Genomic DNA, 21,373 nt, shown 5'->3' on the forward strand with positions numbered 1-21,373 from the left:
TTTTTTAGGAATGGGTATTCTTCCTTATAAAATGCACTACAATGCCAATACATAATTAGCAGTGTTTCAAATGATCATAATACATGTTTTAATATCAACAAAAAACAATGTCTTAGTATAGTCATTTCAAGATAATGTAATGTTGAACATTGTGCAACAATTATTATATCCTATACTTTTAAAATGTAAGCAATGTTATTTAGAATATGGTACTAAAGCAAGAGACAATTCAAAGTTTAAGATTTTATTGTCAATTGTACCCTTACTTGAGAATCATGCATTTCCACAATTCATAAAGTATGCAGTATTTAACATGTGGAATGCACTTGTCATTGAAACCTTTAATGATTTTTAACTTGGCAATGTATTTGTATTGACTGAATAACTACCTTAAATATAACCCATCACTAAAATATTTATCTTACAACTAGCAAGTTAAAGACTTTGCTTAAAACCATAAAATAACCTCCTCACCATAAACCCTCTAACTCCAATAAAAATAGAAGGGTTGTATCTCTAAACTATACCTCTTGCAAAAGAGTATGGCACTAGATAATTTGAGACAACACTTGAACAAGACCTTTCAGAAGATGAATGGATGCATGTCAGTTTTGAAATGTATTCTTTTTCTGTGCAAAAATTAATCTAACTCAAAATCAAAATTGCACATCACATACATTTTTTTTAAATTAAAAGTACCTAAAAATATATTTGAGTAAAGAGCACAATGTAAGTGAAGCAATTAGGCACCTGTGTTATTAGATTACATTTTGGGACTGTCCACTTTGAAGACCTTAATGGAATAAAATATTTAATTATTAAACAGTACCAGAATCAGAATCTATACTAATAAAAGGCAAAGCCCTCACTGACTGACTGACTCACTCACTAACTCATCACTAATTCTCCAAGTTCCCTTGTAGGTAGAAGGCTGAAATTTGACAGGCTCATTCCTTACAGCTTCCTTACAAAAGTTGGGCAGGTTTCATTTCGAAATTCTACGCATAATTGTCATAACTGGAAGGTATTTTTCTCCATTTACTGTAATGGAGTTGAGCTCGAAAGCCATGGGGGCGGAGTTTCGTGTGACATCATCACGCCTCCCACGTAATCATGTGAACTGACTGTCAACGCAGTACGTAGAAAACCAGGAAGACCTCCAAAAAGCGCTGAAGAAAACATGCATTATATAATTGAGAAGGCAGCGAAACAATAAGAAGCGAGCGAGTGACATATACAACCATATTCATAAGTGCTGCTACTTCGGAAACAAAGCAAGGTGTAAACCTAAAGTTTAAATTAAGTTCATAGACAGGCTGCCGCTGGCGTTTCTCATGCCCACGGGTAATGCGGGATACAAGTTTAATGTGAGGACGCAGGATATAAACGAGAGTTTTGATCACTTTGTAACTAAGTTAAAATTGCACGTGAAGGGCTGTGCTTATGCAAATTCCGAGAGACTGTGTTTGTGGGGGATTGACAGTTAAGGCGGGTGGGGGAGTCATGTCATCATCTCCCCTCCCATTCACCTCATTTCGCATGAGCTCCGCAGCTACCGCACGCAGTGTTACGGAAGTGACTTTGTGACGCTGCCACCAAATACTCACAGAAAAATCCACAAGTTAATACACACGCTGTCTCTACAGTTTCTCCATACTGAATCCTCCACGCACTACTTACAAAAGGTTACATTGACAATCATGTTACGTTATTTTTAAAATGTTTCCTTTTCTTAGCACAAGCACAGCTGAGAAGCTTCGATGCATGTGCTCCATAACGCGTTAAAAAAATCACACTTTGCAATACATGCAAAGCGGAGCTTCTGTCAATGCATGATTTCCTGGTACACCGATTGCATTGATCAGCGCTTCCTGATTCATTTTACCCTCGCACCCCCTTGGTTTGAGAAGAAGTATGAAAAAATATGAGGTTAACACAGAAAAACAGATCACCAATTGAAGCTTTATGAATAATCGATTCGCCATCAATAATTGTTTTGGTAAAGCCATACTCAGTGTAATCCTCCTTCCATTTTATCATTTTTCCACCACAAGTCATGATTAAATGAACGGTAAAAAAGTAAGAGCGAAGCGAAGGTGACTTATTCAGGCAGGCAGGCGACAGCTCTATAGCTCGAATTTGGATATAAGTAGGTTCTATTTAGTTGCCAGAAATATCTCTGTTAGGAATGAAAGTTGAATTTAGTCTTTAAATTTCTATGGTAAAGAAAAAGTTATGCAATGATGACTAAATTTAACTATATAAAGTCAAAAGTTTTATATATAAAGTCATTCCCGAATATATAAAGTCAAACCTTGATTATATAAAGTCAGTGTCGGTATATATAAAGTCAAAACTTGTTTCTGAATATATAAAGTAAGCGCTGGAATATATAAAGTCAAAACTTAAATATATAAAGTCAGCGTCAGAATATATAAAGTCAGCGCTTTATACATTCTGATGCTGACTTTATATATTCAGAAAAAAGTTTTGACTTTATGTATACCGACGCTGACTTTATATATTCAAGTTTTGACTTTATATATTCACAAAATCAATGTATTTGCCTGTTTGGCACCCCATAGTATATGTGTGTGTGTATATATATGTACACATGTACATATTATAGATAGATAGATATTGTGGATGCTGGCCCAGACACACACAGAAGGACATCATATTTCACCCAACACACGTTTATTTTCAATATTTACAAATTGCAGTTCAGTGCACAAACCCCAGTGCCTCCAGCACCGATCCCCCAATGTCCAGGCCACACAGTCCTACTGCCTTTCTCCTGGCCACCTCTAGTCCTCCCTCCAGCTCCGTCCTCTTCCGCCCGATTTCTGCCGATGACTGGAGGGAGGCAGCCCCTTAAATGGGAACCCGGATGGGCTCCAGCTGCTTCCTGGCATTCGTTCATAGCCACACCCCAGTGTGGCGGAAGTGCCAGCTGCGCACCCGGAAGCTGTCCGGGTGTCCCCTGTCGTCTTCCGCCACACCAGGAAGTGCTGGACTCCCGGAATATTCAGGCACTGGAGCGCCGCCTGGCGGTGGCCACGGGTCCCTACAGGGCTGGGCTTCCAAGCCCTTCACCCGAGGCCCCCAACATAACCAGGGCGGACGCCCCCTCACGGTCTGGAGGAGGCACAAGCCCTCCTCCGGGAGCCCGGCCGGGGACCACAATATATAGATATAAAGATATATATATGAGAACAACACTCATATCAATGACAAAACAATTAACAATCATGTTACGTTATTTTTAAAATTTTTCCTTTTCTTTTTCATAACTTCTTTAACACACTACTTCTCCGCTGCGAAGCGTGGGTATTCTGCTAGTAATCTCTAATCCTGTAATATCACTATTTAGGGTAACATTAGATGGAATATTACTATTTAATGAGAAATCTATTGCGATAACATACTGTATATTGTATTGCTAGCATACCATCTTATCTTAATCAGCTGGAAGAATCCTGACTCGCCTACAATAACATAATGGGATAAGATCTCCTGTTTTATTGAAAATTTGAAATAAATTTAAAATTTTGTGAACAGCAGTTCAAAAACTCTGTAGAATCCGGCAGACATGTACTGATGTCATCCTCAATTGCTTTATCTTCCTGAATTTTTGGTATTCTTTTGGATATTTAATGCCTCTAAGTGGCAACTTTAAATAAGGTCTTATTCTTTTTCTGCCCTCCAGATGAATTTGGGAGTGATTTTGGATTTATTTTAAACAAGAAGTACTATTATGTTTAACAAACTTTTAATTTGCTTTTTATTACAATTCCAAAAAAATCCGATTATTTAAAAAAGAAAAAGCACCACAACAAGAGGGAAAACAAGAGCATGAACTATTTAAAACTGTATATACAGTAATACACTACAGAGGTTTAATTTACAAGCGAGGCCCACCAGTATGGCGTTTTTTAAAGATATGTAAAATTTAAGTTTTAAATTAAATGTAATTCTGATTTGAGTAAGGTGTTAGATTAACCTTAGCAAAACATATGTTTATGTACAAACAACAAATATCAACACACTTTGGGTTATGTACACACACTTTGGAAAGTACTATATTGAGCCAATATATCAAAAATGAGGAACTTCACCAGGTTTAATAAATGCTGATGTTTAAGACAATGAAAAGTTAGAGAAACACGTGTGTCCAGCCAGAGTTACTGCAGCTATAACAGAGTTTCAGGACAGGAAATGCAAACTTTAAATATTCAGCTACAGTTAGATCTTGGATTATCTTCCACCAAACATACTTCAGATCCTGATTTTAGTAACACTGAAGAAATGGCAAATATGGTGTTGGTAAATCAGGTGACAGTTAATGTTCACAAAGTTGAAGGCAAATTGGCACATATAACCCAAACTTATAAATGTGTGTTTTTTTTTCTAGAAATTAAGTCATATGGGTGGTTTCAGAGGTTTTTATGTATGTGTATGGATCCATTTATAATGGGAGTTATACAGGCAGTGTTTGGTAAATAAGCAGATGGCACTGATCTCAGTCACTAGTGAAAGTGCACTGATGAAATATTCCAGAGTGCACAAGTAAATAGAGGTTATCTCTGTTTATAATAGCATAGGGGATATAACATTTTAAGAAACAGTTCTGTACAATTAGAGAGAAAAGAGACATTTTACTTTATGTTAAAGTGAGCCTTAAGGCCAAAATAGCTCACAGTGGGTTTTCTATTTTATTAAGAAACAAATGGAAATAGATCTAGTCATATATCTTTAGCGTATAATAAACACCAAGTAACTTACTGCATTTCACTTCCAGAGGTTATGCATTAAAATACAAAATATATTAAGCTGACCATTTTTGAATATATGGGCAGTATTTACTACAACTTAACAAAAAATAACAGAACAATTCCAATGAATTCCAAATCACAGATTCCATGACTAATGAGAACATATCAGGATGAACGAAACATTTTAATGCAAAGGATAAAGAGGAAACATTTCAGAACTATTTATAGAGAAAAACCAAGCAAAATGACACCTTTTATTGACTAACTAAAAAGATTACAATATGCAAGCTTTCGAGGCAACTCAGGCCCCTTCTTCAGGCAAGATGTAATCTGACTCCTCCACTGACTTGTGGATAACTTGTCTGTCATACTGTGGAGTTATGAAAAATGCATTGTGATGGTTAAGATTGCCATTATCAGTTGAAAGACACTTGACTAGCATCAATAAATACTGCCTCATACTTAGAAATGCTGAGGAATGTGTATTTCCCATGTGTAAAGAGGTGGTCTGGCTGGTGCCACTTCAAGGCAGCTAAGATGGGGGTCAGGTTGTGTGGACTGTGGCAGCAGATGTCTCCACCAGCTAAAACGAGTAATGAATGGGTGAGCCGGGGAGACAAACCAGGAGTTGTGCTGAGCTCAACAGATGTAATATTGACATGATGACTGTATTGGTTTTTCTTGTTTTAAATTCTGGATTTTATCTCGCTGATCATCATTGTTTTTATGGACAATTTATTTATGGAAAACCTTTGAAGTGCACCTTTTGAGCACTGTTTATTTGGAATTTTTTTTAATAAAAGCACTGAGCACCTTTTTACACCTACACATTGGTAATGTTATCGACGGTGGCAAGTTCAAGAGGCTCCCAGAAGGAACTGGTAGCGTGGGGCCAACTCGCAATGTCACACTTGTCCCTTTAGAAAGATGGAATCGAGACTAGTAAAAAATTTTGATTCAGGAATACGCTTGAGAAAGACAAATTTTTCAACAAGCAATAACTGTGTCTTAGACAAACAATTACCTTTCATGACAAATGTTACCTCTTGTATGGATATATAATTCTCTCATTTGTAGAAGTACAAACCGGATTCCAAAAAAGTTGGGACACTAAACAAATTGTGAATAAAAACTGAATGCAATGATGTGGAGATGGCAAATGTCAATATTTTATTTGTAATAGAACGTAGATGACAGATCAAACGTTTAATCCGAGTAAATGTATCATTTTAAAGGAAAAATATGTTGATTCAAAATTTCACGGTGTCAACAAATCCCAAAAAAGTTGGGACAAGTAGCAATAAGAGGCTGGAAAAAGTAAATTTGAGCATAACGAAGAGCTGGAAGACCAATAAACACTAATTAGGTCAATTGGCAACATGATTGGGCATAAAAAGAGCTTCTCAGAGTGGCAGTGTCTCTCAGAAGCCAAGATGGGTAGAGGATCACCAATTCCCACAATGTTGCGCAGAAAGATAGTGGAGCAATATCAGAGAGGTGTTACCCAGTGAAAAATTGCAAAGACTTTGCATCTATCATCATCAACTGTGCATAACATCATCTGAAGATTCAGAGAATCTGGAACAATCTCTGTGCGTAAGGGTCAAGGCCGTAAAACCATACTGGATGCCCGTGATCTCAAAGCCCTTAAACGACACTGCACCACAAACAGGAATGCTACTGTAAAGGAAATCACAGAATGGGCTCAGGAATACTTCCAGAAACCATTGTCAGTGAACACAATCCACCGTGCCATCTGCCGTTGCCAGCTGAAACTCTACAGTGCAAAGAAGCAGCCATTTCTAAGCAAGATCCACAAGCTCAGGCGTTGTCACTGGGCCAGGGATCATTTAAAATGGAGTGTGGCAAAATGGAAGACTGTTCTGTGGTCAGACGAGTCACGATTCGAAGTTCTTTTGGAAATCTGGGACGCCATGTCATCCGGACCAAAAGGACAAGGACAAGGACAACCCAAGTTGTTATCAACGCTCAGTTCAGAAGCCTGCATCTCTGATGGTATGGGGTTGCATGAGTGCGTGTGGCATGGGCAGCTTGCATGTCTGGAAAGGCACCATCAATGCAGAAAAATATATTCAGGTTCTAGAACAACATATGCTCCCATCCGGACGTCATCTCTTTCAGGGAAGACCCTGCATTTTTCAACAAGATAATGCCAGACCACATTCTGCATCAATCACAACATCATGGCTGCGTAGGAGAAGGATCCGGGTACTGAAATGGCCAGTCTGCAGTCCAGATCTTTCACCTATAAAGAACATTTGGCGCATCATAAAGAGGAAGGTGCGACAAAGAAGGCCCAAGACGATTGAATGATTTTTGGAATCCGGTTTGTAATTCTATAATATCTATGCCAATTTAATTAGCAGCAACATGCAAGTGTCACCACTGTTCCACATAGCTCCAGTGATCTCTTAATTATATTGTATTATTGTACTCACTGGTTCTGCTGTGGAATAAATTATGTTCATTATTCTACCTTGGGTAATACTTCCCAGAGACATGACATACATCAGATTTAGATGGAATTAATCTTCTGCAATGCCAACACAAGTGATAATTTATGCAATGCCATATTTTATGTATGGAGGATCGCAGGAATTATCGAATAGAGGGGTCCTTTCATCAGATTGGCTGACCTAGTGCCGACTCAGCTGTGGAATGGCCAATAGGGGGAGGAAACTTGATGGCCAAGGTCTCCAGGACTCTGGACAAATCTGAATCCTACTATGTGATATCATCTAGTGTTGAATTCTGCTCTGTACTTGTAATATTCCCTTTGCACTATTATACTGTATTGAGGATTACTAGTGTTCTGTTCTATGTATTGTAATGACCAAGTTTTTTTGACACCCATTGCATGCCAAATCTACCTGGAAAGGGGTCTCTCCTTGAACTGCCTTTCCCAAGATTTCTTCTATTTTTTCCCTAAAAGGTTCCCCCTTCCCTTTGCTCGCCCCCACTTTGTCTACTTAGAGTCAAGGCCGGGGGCACTGTTAATAGGCAGGGCCTGTAAAAGCCTATTGTGGTACTCCTTGTGTGATTTTGGGCTATACAAAAACAAATTAAATTGTATTGTATTGCATTGTATGCTAGCATATGGAAACTACTGTATACAGCCATCTAGCATTTATTTATGGTACACTTTGTAGTTTCAACCATTATCTTGATTTTCTGTCATGTCCAATGTGGCCATAGCTCAAAAAAAAAAAAAAGTGTATTTCAACAATGTTGTGGCACAACAGGTCCAATGTCAAGGCTACACTTTAATATTCATGTAATCAATTATTAGGAGGCTAATGCTCTTTGGAATTCTGTTTGAATAAAATACTTGGGGAAACTGGGGGAAGAACACACACACACACACAAAAAAAAAAAACTTAATAGTAAGTTTTAGTAACGCCTTATCAATATTGCAACATGAAAATGAATCTGAAGCAAACATACCCAGTGTATCCTGATCTTTGAAATGAATAGAGTCTAAATAAATGTAGGACTTGTGCTTCTCTTGCTCAACTGCTTGAGTATTAAGAGTAACTGCTCTGCTCAATGATACGACTTCATAAGTGAAAAACAAGCAGCCCCTGGAAAACAAAGTACATTATATTCATATTTCATGTATAAGAAACAGATCTACAATTTTTCCAAGTATGATGCAAAAAGTTTTTATAAATTGCTATATGTTTTAAAAGATAATTACATATGATCTACTGCTTAAGCCTACAAAAAAAGACAACTATTTCATACTCATTACAAATAAATCTGCCTAATTTAACTTACCCTAAAAGAACAGCCCCAGTAATCTTGGCAATTTTCCCTAAAAAAAAAAAAAAATCATTAACATGGATGGCGCAGCGGCATATTGATTAGCAATCCCACCTCACAGATGCAATGTCCTGGGTTTAAATCCCACTCTTGCTTGTGTTGTTGGTGTGGAGTCTAGGGGATTTTATACTTGATACTGTATTCCTATTTTGATCCCATATCCCAAAAGATGAGTAGGTTAGGTTAAATAACAACTCTAAACTGCTATAGACTGGTATCCTTTACTGTGCTTGAAGCTGCAACCTGTGACCCTGAATTAGATTAACTGGGTTTCAGAATTTTAAATTAGGTCAACAATTAAGACAGGAGTTTTTAAATCTAAGAACACAAAATATTAATAGATGTATTTTTATTAATATATATATATATATTATATATATATAATGTATATTATAATATATATATATATAATATATAAAATACATAATGCATTCATTCACTTAAGAACTGAATTTGTTTCAATTGTTGTTGACTTTTAATCTATGCCTCAATGTAAAATATATAAAAAAAAAAAAAGTAAATATATGATGAAGTGGGAGAAAACCTGAAGAAAAACTCATGCAGATACAAGAAGAATGAGTAAATTCCAAAAAGACAACCACCAAGTCTGGGATTTAAACCTAAGATGACAGATCTGTCCAGTAGCAGTGTTAACTGCCAAGTTGCTCAAAAACAAAAATTAGCTATGTGAAAATAACAATAAATTCAAATATTATGTTGACCAATTTCCACCCAGAAAAGGAAATAATTAAGGAGTTAGAAAAAGAACACATGGTTTAAAATTTAGGCACACTCAAATACTTACTTCACTGCTTTTGAAGTCTGAGCAGTTTTTATTTTTCATTATATATACATTTCAAAGAATAACAAATGTTTATTAAATATTTTGGAGCTATGAGTCATATTAAAAAAATAACAGTGATAATAAATACTTACATTAATAAAATTAATTTAACTAAATGTATTAGTGGAGTACATAAAATCCACATGTTGCATAGTGTTTTATAATATTATGTAGTTAAAAACTATACCCAAATAGGCTTGTGGTAACTGAAATAGCTTACATGGAGATCTAATTCCAAGTCAAGTGATGTAAAAACTGCTTTGATTAATGTAATATAGTCAGTTGCTTGTAACTGAATACAGGATTCGTGACCAAAGAATGAGAAGGACAGGTAGATTTTCTATTCAGAAAAGCAATCTTATGGGTATTGTTATGACGCGATACATTTTGCATGTTTTGAGCATATGACTGGATAATTGACATGTGGATTACACAACACATGTAACACCAATACTTTTTTTTTCCTTTTTCCCCGTGGATGTTTTTCGCAGTGTCGTTTTACAGCATTGGTAACCATTGGCTTGCATTACACAATAAACATTTATCTCCATTCTGCATGAAAATGTGATATTATAATTTTTCTTGGCCGTCACTGCAAACTACTTTAGTGAGTAACACATAAAAAATAGAATTTTTTGGTGGAGTACTCCTTTAACATTATATTTTCAAATCTGCTAAAACCAATTAGCAATTAAACCATGAAGATATTGTGTTAACCACTGTGCCAACTTGTTGCTTACGTATCTAGTTTTAAAACTTAGACTAAATTAATTGATGTTTTGATAAATACATATATGACAGACAGACAGAATTTTGTTTGTGCAAAATCATAGACTGTAAGAGGGTGGTGTACTTTCTTTTCCATGTGATTGCACATTATTCTTGCAAAAGGGAGATTTTAGTCTATAAACTATGCTCACACATAAAAGTCAAATCAAGAAAAGGTTTATATTAAATCATCTAATAGTCCACAATTAAGAGTCAAAACACTTCAGAAGGGACATGCTATTTTTTTACAACTTTATTTTTCACAAGTTTACAGCTCTTAAGATATCACCTACATAGTTAAGAGTAAGGATGGCACAAAAAAAAAACCAATACTTTGGTACTAAAATTCCAAAAACGTAACCATACCAGCTTTCTTATAGTATCAGTAGTACCTAGAAAGTAGGTACTACACTTATGTAGACGAATTACTTGGGCAGTGACAACAAAACATGATAAACAGTACAAACTACATATAAAAATGTCTCAAACTGTTGATGATAAAGCACCACATCAACACATGTTGAAAAGAAAAACAGCAGAGGTCATGTCTGGGAATGCTTTGTGTTTGTGGAAGAGAATTGCAGTGTGCAGATGCAAGAATTGTACTTGTTTTATATACATATACATATATATATATATATATATATATATATATATATATATATATATATATATATATATATATATAAATTATTTAAAAAAATACACAGGCCTGAGTTATCGCTAGTTTTATCCCATTATGGAATTTTTTAGCAACACGTTTGTACCTGTTTTGAAAGATAATTAATGTCACTGATCAGATATGGTGTAATTGTTTAACTTGTACTGTCACTCACTTGTAAGAGGAGATGAAAAGATAAGGAGTTTAGTCCCTTTTAATAGTGTCCTACACAGTCCCAATATATGATGGGTGGCTTCACATTCATACTCTCATTGTAATAAGCACTTCTATAGATGTACATCAGTTCAAGCACCCGTCCATTTTCTAACTGACACAGTGTATACAGTTCAGGATCATGGAGGGAACCTTACACTCATCCACAGTTTCACATATATGACTGTGGCAAGTGGAAGGTCTGTCAGCACTAACAAAAGTTTTAGTACGTAAACAAGACAAGGTTCAAATTAAGTGAATTTTGCTTGTCTACACTGATGAGGACATAAAACAGCTCCACGTGTTATTACCAAAATAAAATTTAGTTAATCTTTCAAAGCTTCAAAAGGACAAGGCACATCTCCCTATTAATGCAACATATAATGAGTTAACAGATATGTGTAATCATAGAAACACTCAGTTAGTAGGATAAACAAAACAGAGAACTGCATTGCTAAATACAAATGTGAAAACACTGAATTTGTCATTTGATTTTAAAAGCAAACTACCATTCATTGATGTATACATAGGACAACTTGAAAACATCAAAACAACATTTAGCAGGTGTTCAACAATAAAACAGTCACGTTATACTGACAAAAGAAAAAAAATGGTGGGACAGATTTGGAAAATTACATGACTTTCTGACATTTGAAATTTGAACCAATATGACTAATCTGTTAAATATTACCCTTTAGTTTATTTAACCAACTAATTATTTAATTAATCAAAAATAAATCTTAAAATACCAGTGTTTTAAAGTTGTTACTATTAGTATATACATATTTTATATTGTATTACGAAAAATGGCACAATATTGGTCATTACAATAAACACAGATAATTTAATAAAAAGCTACTGAATGGGATTTCTGTTTTTGCTGTGGTATCAAAAGACAGAGTATCGTAAAATGTTACTGGTATTGGTATAGAATATGAAAATTCTTGCATCATAAATAACAATGTTAAATAATTGCTACAGAATCTAAACAATTACTTAACATGCTTGTATTCCACTTTCTGAAATAAACAATTTTACTTTAACATTTGGAAGGTAGCTTAAGATGGTGCAGACAATAGAATGGTAGAATATAGATTAATATTTTGATGGTAAATTATTCCTCTAATATTGTATTTTATCTGTTACAGCAAATAATGCTCTGATATTTTTCAGCTAAGGAAGACAGAACATTTTGAATTGTAAAGATATTTAGTTATACTTGATTATCAGGGTGGCAATGACAATTGACATGTTGCACATTGTTTAGGACATACAGATAAGAATTTCACAGAACTCTACATAAACCTGTAAAAACGTAAAATAAACAATACAGTAATTTACAATGTCTACTCACATATATTCTTCCACTGTGGAAAAACTTTAATGTTTGGTCCTACATTGGAGATTCCTCTTGAGCAAATCATGTAAACATTTTCAAAGGGCATTGTCTACAATCAAAGCAAGAACACAGAATTGAAATGACATGTTGAAATAGAAAAAAGTTGTTCTAACTAGCCAAGTACAAATCTACTTATAAATATTTCTGACTTGCATTTCTTAAATGCAGCATTTTAGGAAACAGGGAAATTCTTATTGTACAATATATTTTGCGAAAATATTTATAATTGACGAGATCGCAGATTTCATGAGACTACTACTGAAGAATTCTAATATCCCTAAATATAAAATAGGCATACTCTAAAACTCTTAGCTTTTAACATTAATCTGTTATAATTCTTCTTATTGTAGTCATACTATAATTGTTAAACAATGTTGAGGAAGATGCGCCCAAACAAAAAAAAAATCACTTATCTGAATAAGGGCGTACTACTGAATGTATGTTCAAACTTTCTACATCAGTAAACCATACAAATTCAAGAAGCGAACTGTTAGTCACAAATGCTAAGCCACCTTCACTGAAGATCCTGAGTGATTGTGTTGGGCTTGCATCATTGTGATTTTGGGAGAATTTCGCCTTCTATACAGAAGAGATGCATGACCCCAATTTGGACACAAATTTGAACCCTAAGTCTCCTCTGCGCCTACGTAGTACTACGCACTAGTGCTTCCCGAATTTGACCATACAAATACGTACCATCGAAGGAAAAAATATATTAAACTGCCATCCATTTTCAGTCTTCAGTTTTTGAAACTTGGACGTCGGAGCACAATCACGCTCACATTCATAAATATATAGGAATAAATCAGCAGGACAAAGCTCAGGTTTTTGTAGCAGCAAGAGTGCAGCGTTAACCACTGTACAATCGCAACGCAATAAATACATATCATTTCCGTTTAAAACGCATTAATACAAATGTAGGAACCTGACAGGCGTAAAATAATTTAACCGTTAAATCAGAATTGAATTTGGTACTCCCACACTTTCCGGGATACGCAAAGAGAGAACTCTTATGCTAGAAAATCAAGAGAACATAATTAAAAATAGCGTATTACGACGTCTTAAAAATAAACACACACATATATGTATATTTTTACATATATATAGAACATGTTATCTATAGCTTAGATAAATAAAATCATACTTCATGGCGTCAAAGCAGATCCTCCTTGACACATGCCCCACTCCTTATGCTATACATGCAGACAATCAATGACGAGCAAAATAAATCACTAGTATCTCACATCGCAGTCAACATTTCCACTTTGATTTCCTAAAACTTGTAATTGAAAGCTCTTTCTGACCTCTCGCATTTGACCTAAGCATCACGTGACTAAACAAACCAATCACGGTGTGGAGAGAGGATAGGGTGGAGTGAAAAGCGAGTAGTTGATATAATGAGGTTTGTAGACATACATGTATGCGTTACAATTAAACTGATAACGGTTATTTGTGTAGTTCTTCCTACGTTTTGAATGGTGTTTTTTTTATTTTCGCAATATGCGGATGCATATGGATAACCTTTGCGTGCGATATGATGTGGTTAATTGAGCTGAACGTCACGATATAACTCGGGCTACTAACTATCAAAGATTGACACTGCATTCACTTAATATTTCAGTTTTAAAGAATGAAGTTAATTATAGAAATAACGGTGCATCCTAAAAACAGTTCAGACAGTGTTATTGGTAGTGTTAACGTTATAAGACCAAATTTATACAATTAAGGGTCTACAAAGACCAGAGCCATCATGGCAGCAGAGGGCACAGAGCAGGAAACAGCTCTGGTAAAACAATCAATGAATCACACTCATCATTGGTCTAATACTGACATCACGGATGTACTATATATACTGAGACCATTTTAATCTAATCTGCACATCTTTAGGAATTTGGGAAGAAAGTCTAGACACCTTGAGAATATGCCTATGCCACACAGACAATCAACCTCAGCAGCACTTCACCCCCTGTCAATCTGGCGTTGAGGCTCATACAATACATTTACCCAAGTCAAAAGTTAAACAAATCTCTACCTTTCTTCCCTTATTTCTCTTTCCACCTCTCACTTGACAATGATCTCTTCCATGCACTGATTCAACTTTCACCTGAAAGTAAATCCTGACTCTAAATTCCAAATTCCTCAGTGTGAGGCAAGTTCAAATCTCATGATGGATTGTTCACACCCCATTATCACTTTCGAGGTTGGGTAGCTCTACTTTTGTGGAAAACTTTACATCTATCAGCTGTCTTTTCCCTTAACAGGGCAATGTTCATACATGTAAATATATGCCCTCTAGTGTGCACTGTTAGACCACTGGGTAACACTTTAGTTTATGTACTGTAAAAATGCATCTATTACTCATTTACTATTATGCAACAAGACCTTAAAATACACTTCTATGTGTCTTGTGGGATTTAAATGTGCCCTGTTGGTGTCCCAGCCCACAGCAGTCTTTTGTCAGCCAAGCATCTTCTCACAAAATCCAATGGTTGGTATTTTGAACATTGTAATTAGAGTGGTAATTAGAATTGTACATTTTTGACAAAGCATTTTAAAAGCTTAATCCAGTAATGTGACATTATACATGTTTAAAATGACAGTAGAGGAAGTTATGCATGTTTAAAATGACAATAGAAGCAGTGTTTTTGCGTAATTTATTTTTCTTGGCATAATTTTGAACCTAGGTACGCTTGAACACATTCCAAATACCCAGTGTAATTTGACTGTTTTAAAATCTTAAGGCAGCAATGAAATTCAACACCCATTTTTAGTTCAATCCATCCATTTATTTTTAAACTAGCTTTCAGTAGTGTAAAGATGTGCTCAATGAAGCACTTCCAGGCCAGGAGGCCAATTTAGAGTCATCAATTCACTTAATCTGTACGTTTTAAACATGTATGGTAAAATTGGAATACTCAGGGGAGATAGAGATGGTGGATGTGTGGGAATGTTCAAAAACACAAAGTGGTGCTCATACTGCGAGGTTGTGAGCCAACAGCACTAACCACTGAGCCACCTGTTTTATACAGCTTTTCCTTAACCACACCAAGTATACAAACATGGATAACGTTATACCTGGATTAGGATGATATGATCTTTCATTTTAAATAGAGGAAAGCTAGTCTCATTTACTGAAGTGGGCTGGTGCCCTGCCCGGGGTTTGTTTCCTGCCTTGTGCCCTGTGTTGGCTGGGATTGGCTCCAGAAGACCCCTGTGACCCTGTAGTTAGAATATAGCGGGTTGGATAATGGATGGATGGATGGATAGTCTCATTTAGTAGAGTAAAAGCATTTATTCCCTAAATTCTGCAAGCATTACTATCAAGCACTATTTGCCTGAAGGTTGTTGGAACATTGGTATCATTTTTTTTTCATAAAAATTCAGACATTCATCATGAATATGAAGGAGTGATAGGGAGCAAATTGGTATCAGTATATGCAATATTCTGGAAATTCTGGAGTCTTCTACTTTGCTTTTATAAAATACAGCAAAGTGAAGATCAGAATTAAAATTTTTAGGTATAACTTTTGATGTTATGAATTAATTTTGCTTGCACAAGAATAACATGCAGACAAAAGAGTGCATTGACAAATGCACACTGGAAAAAATACATTTAGAAACATTATTTACTGGAAAGATATTTTTTATAAATCAATATCAATGAAATGTGTATGAAGCAAAACAAAACATATAGTGTGTGTGTGTGTGTCTGTGTGTGTTTGTATTTATTTACCCATTTATGTATTTATTTATTTAAAGAGTTCCTTCCCATATCTATGATGAAGTGCCTTTCATTTGGACATAGGAATGGAAGGTATGGCTAAATATTCATGTCAGGTTATATATTAGATACTGGTGTAATGTACAGTATTTGTATATACTTTATTATATGAAATAACACATATATTAATAATATATATTAATGATTAATATTCATTAATACTTTGTTACTCAAATTAATTCAGTAGCAGGTATTTTTCTGATTTATCTTCCTGCTTTGAAATGCAGAATGGTGGGATCCAAAGCCACACAGAACACAAAGTAATGTCAATTACATTTAAAACATTAACTCAGCAACATAAACTCACAATTCCCTTTTATTTTCATCCATCCATCCTCTTCCGCTTATCCAGGGTTGGGTCGCGGGGGCAGCAGCTTAAGCAGAGAGGCCCAGACTTCCCTCTCCCCGGCCACTTCTTCCAGCTCTTCCGGGAGAATCCCTAGGCGTTCCCAGGCCAGCCGGGAGACATAGTCCCTCCAGCGTGTCCTGGGTCTTCCCCGGGGCCACCTCCCAGTTGGAAATGCCCGGAACACCTCACCAGGGAGGCATCCAGGAGGCATCCTGATCAGATGCCCAAGCCACCTCATCTGACTCCTCTCGATGTTGAGGAGCAGCGGCTCTACTCTAAGCCCCTCCCAGATGACTGAGCTTCTCACCATATCTTTAAGGGAAAGCCCAGACACCCTGCAGAGGAAACTAATTTCAGCCGCTTGTATTCGTGATCTCGTTCTTTCGGTCACTACCCATAGCTCATGACTATAGGTGAGGGTAGGAACATAGATCGACTGGTAAATTGAGAGCTTTGCCTTATGGCTTAGCTCTTTTTTCACCATGACAGACCGATGCAGAGCCCGTATCACTGTGGATGCCACACCGATCCGCCTGTCGACCTCACGGTCCATTCTTCCCTCACTCGTGAACAAGACCCCGAGATACTTGAACTCCTCCACTTGGGGCAGGATCTCTCCCCCAACACTGACAGGGCACTCCACCCTTTTCTGGCTGAGAACCATGGTCTCGGATTTGCAGGTCCTGATTCTCATCCCAGCCGCTTCGCACTCCGCTGCGAACTGTTCCAGAGAGAGCTGAAGATCACGGCCTGATGAAGTAAACAGGACAACATCATCTGCAAAAAGCAGTGACCCAATCCTGAGTCCACCAAACCGGACCCCTTCGAAACCCTGGCTGCGCCTAGAAATTCTGTCCATAACAGTTATGAAAGGGCAGCCCTGGCGGAGTCCAACTCTCACTGGAAATGGACTCGACTTACTGCCAGTAATGCGGACCAAGCTCTGACACCGGTTGTACAGGGACCGAACAGCTCTTATCAGGGGGTCCAGTACCCCATACTCCCAGAGCACCCCCACAGGATTCCCCAAGGGACACGGTCGAACGCCTTTTCCAAGTCCACAAAACACATGTAGACTGGTTGGGCAAACTCCCATGCACCCTCCAGGATTCTGCTAAGGGTGTAGAGCTGGTCCACTCTTCCGCAACCAGGACAAAAACCACACTGTTCCTCCTGAATCCGAAGGTTCGACTATCTGACGGACCCTCCTCTCCAGAACCCCCGAATAGACTTTTCCAGGGAGTCTGAGGAGTGTGATCCCTCTGTAGTTGGAACACCCCCTCCGGTACCCCTTTTTAAAGAGGGGGACCACCACCCCGGTCTGCCAATCCAGAGGCACTGTCCCGGATGTCCATGCAATGTTGCAGAGATGTGTCAACCAAGACAGTCCTACAACATCCAGAGCCTTGAGGAACTCCGGGCGTATCTCATCCACCCCTGGGGCCCTGCCACCAAGGAGTTTTTTGACCACCTCGGTGACTTCAGTACCAGAGATGGGAGAGCCCACCTCAGAGTCCCAAGGCTCGGCTTCCTCATTGGAAGGCACGTTAGCGGGATTGAGGAGGTCTTCGAAGTACTCCCCACCGACCCACAATGTCCCGAGTCGAGGTCAGCAGCGCACCATCCCCACCATATACGGTGTTGACACTGCACTGCTTCCCCTTCCTGAGACGCCAGACGGTGGACCAGAATCTCCTCGAAGCCGTCTGAAAGTCGTTCTCCATGGCCTCTCCAAACTCCTCCCATGTCCGAGTTTTTGACTTAGCAACCACCGAAGCCGCATTCCGCTTGGCCTGCCGTACCTATCAGCTGCCTCCAGAGACCCACAGGACAAAAAGGTCCTATAGGACTCCTTCTTCAGCTTGACGGCATCCCTCACCAACCCACCAACGGGTTCGGGGATTGCCGCCACGACAGGCACCGACCACCTTACGGCCACAGCCCTGGTCAGCCGCCTCAACAATAGAGGCACGGAACATGGCGCATTCGGATTCAATGTCCTCCACCTCCCTCGGGAAGTGGTTGAAGTTCTGCCGAAGGTGGGAGTTGAAGCTACTTCTGACAGGGGACTCTGCCAATCGTTCCCAGCAGACCCTCACAACACGTTTGGGCCTACCGGGCCTGACCGCTTCAGTTCGATGATCGACTTTGTGGTCGTGTCGTTGGACTTGCGGCCACATTTCTTGGACACTCAGGTGAAGAGAGAGGCGGAGCTGTCAACTGATCACCACCTGGTGGTGAGTTGGCTTTGATGGTGGAGGAAGATGCCGTTCAGGCCTGGTAGGCCCAAACGTGTTGAGAGGGTCTGCTGGGAACGGCTTAATATGCTGTTTCTTAAATTAATAAAAACAATTAAAAATAATAGCACACTGACAAAAGCACCCTGGCAAGTGAGTGGTGACAAAAGGGTGGAGTAACAAATGCACATAGTGAAAACATGCATCTGTAAAGGGCTGCTCTTTTAAAAAAAGGACAATACTGTGCATGACAAAATGTTATTTGCTCTAAGTTTTATGTATTGTGATAACATAACTGTTGCTTTTAAAGAGTCTGTGAATATTTTTAAAAATAAAGCATTTTATATCAAAAAAAGGTAGGGTAGAGGGCGTACCCTTTTATTTTTTTGATATAAAATGCTTTATTTTTAAAAACATTCACAGACTCTTTAAAAGCAACAGTTATCACAATACATAAAACTTAGAGCAGCTCCTTTGCAGCTTAAATTATTCATCTTTTTATCTTTCTGTGAGTTGATGTTGAGAGTATTTAAATGAGCCCACTGGAGTATTATGAGAGGAATTTCATGATGTGTTTTGAAAATTTTTAGTGACCAGTTAGCTGGCTTTTTCACAGACAGTTGTAATCCTTCACTGACTCAATCTCTTTTTCCAACCATCTTTAAAATTACAAATATTATCCCTTTGCCAATGAAAATATAAAAATTCTGTTTCAGTGAATATAGAGCAGTGGGACATCCTCCCATTGTGATGAAATATTTTCAGAGACCATACTTTTATATTGTATGGTGGTCTATTCTATTCATTGCATGTGATGGTATTGTACTGCTGCTACTAGCCTCTGGGAGTCATGCAAGTAAGAACTGCAATGTACTGTACAAAATACATAAGACCATAAAATGTGAACCAGAATTTGAACTTTGTGATAAAAGTTGGCAGTTTAAAGTATATTTTATTTTACAATTAAGTTTATAAAAATGTAAATATTGAAAATTGTCCATTTAAATCATAATAGACAACCTAACAATATTTACAAATAGCATTTTCATGTGACCTCATGACTTATTTGAGGTGCTCACCATATTTCACACAATGGGATTATAGGTTGCATGCTTATGATGTTATTACAAGTGCATTATATGACATGATAGACTGACCTCATTACATAGCATAATATGCAGCCTTATTTATAAAAATGGAAGAACTGCATTTATACCTTAGCAGGAACTAGCACCATCTTATTTACTGTCCACATTTAAAACAGAATGAATCATCCGGCTTGGACATTCTTAATTTAATCAGGCGTTCATAATTACTTTGCAAGGAGAGGTTCTTATTGCAAATGTTCAAGAAAATCAGTGACACCTTTCTACTTAAATAAGTATGGAATAACATCGATAAGGTTATTTTCATCTGGACAACCCGATTCTCTATGAGACTTGCTTTTGATTTACCAGTGGAAGATAAAATTCTAATATTTTATTCTTTTGCATTGCACACTTATTTTTCCTGAATTACCAGGATTGGCAAAATGAGGATTTATTAGTTTTTATATAGATGGATTAAAAGTGATTTTAAATAACAGAGAATTTGCAGTGCTGTACGTTATGGAATTTAAAAAAAGCAACGTCCAAAGGATTATTCAGTAGATTGTCTTTTCCGCTGAACTAATGGTACTTGTTTAATTCCTGGAGTGGGTATCTGAGATATCCTGCTAAATTAAAATCTGAAAATACACCTTCTAAACTACAGTTAAATATGGAAATAAAAGACATGGTATCTGGCTTGATAATGCATAATAACGGTGCCTTTCCACAAAGAAATTATGGAGAAAGACATTGCAGACAAAATGACAAAGTAGGCTTTACATTAACTGCTAGCTGGATATTGAAGGGCCTTGGGCTAGGAGTGAAATGAGAAGTGTACCGTAATTAAAAATAAGATTTTAAAAGAAGCCTATAGAAAAGGATTAAAGTCAGACATCTGTATCAAATAATTGGTTCATAATGTGCATACAGAATTAATAATCTCTATTCAAGAAGAGTTGATGTAATTATAGGTAGACTCAGATTAGGTCACTGTGGTATAAATCAGTGCTTGAATTAGAGTGGGAGATGTATAATAGAAAATGTCAATATGGTGCTTGTAAATAAATCAGTAGAGCACTTTATTATGTATTGTATATGATGGGATTATAGGTTGCATGCTTATGAACTTCAAGATTTGAAGTTCAAGCTAAAAGTGGTTTTGAAATTAAAAAAAATAAAATAATCCCTTAAATATGTTAGTCTAATTATTTCAAAATTACAGTGCATAGCAGTATTTTTGTATTTAAAAATATATTTATTCAGCCGTCTTTATCGAACCTTCCTAATTTAGTTTAAGTCTGTGTCATATGTACATAAACACAACAGAACTGGATGAAAGTTTGAGGTCTGACTCACCTTGTTTAATTGTGGCAATAATGTCAATTAAAGGACCGAAAATATAGAGAATGCAAAAT

At 37.1% G+C, this 21,373-nt stretch overlaps 1 protein-coding gene across 5 annotated transcripts in view; it reads right to left on the bottom strand.

Moving 5' to 3' along the window:
* Window positions 1-13,815, bottom strand: part of serac1 (serine active site containing 1) — a 45,964-nt gene extending 32,149 nt beyond the window's left edge. The window contains exons 1-4 of one of the 5 annotated variants that reach the window (XM_039747785.1): window positions 13,200-13,583; window positions 12,459-12,552; window positions 8,574-8,610; window positions 8,241-8,377 (exon numbers count right to left, since the gene is read on the bottom strand). In XM_039747785.1, the coding sequence (XP_039603719.1) occupies window positions 8,241-8,377; window positions 8,574-8,610; window positions 12,459-12,552; window positions 13,200-13,388 (457 nt within the window). In that variant the 5' untranslated portion in view covers window positions 13,389-13,583. Of the gene's footprint in view, window positions 1-8,240; window positions 8,378-8,573; window positions 8,611-12,458; window positions 12,553-13,199; window positions 13,586-13,647 lie in introns of those variants that run through there. The other 4 variants (XM_039747782.1, XM_039747783.1, XM_039747784.1 and 1 more) reach the window with 4 other exon arrangements.
* Window positions 13,816-21,373: the final 7,558 nt, after the last annotated feature.

The sequence above is a fragment of the Polypterus senegalus genome, chromosome 3 (genome assembly GCF_016835505.1).
Source record: "Polypterus senegalus isolate Bchr_013 chromosome 3, ASM1683550v1, whole genome shotgun sequence".
NCBI classification, from domain to species: Eukaryota; Metazoa; Chordata; class Cladistia; order Polypteriformes; family Polypteridae; genus Polypterus; species Polypterus senegalus.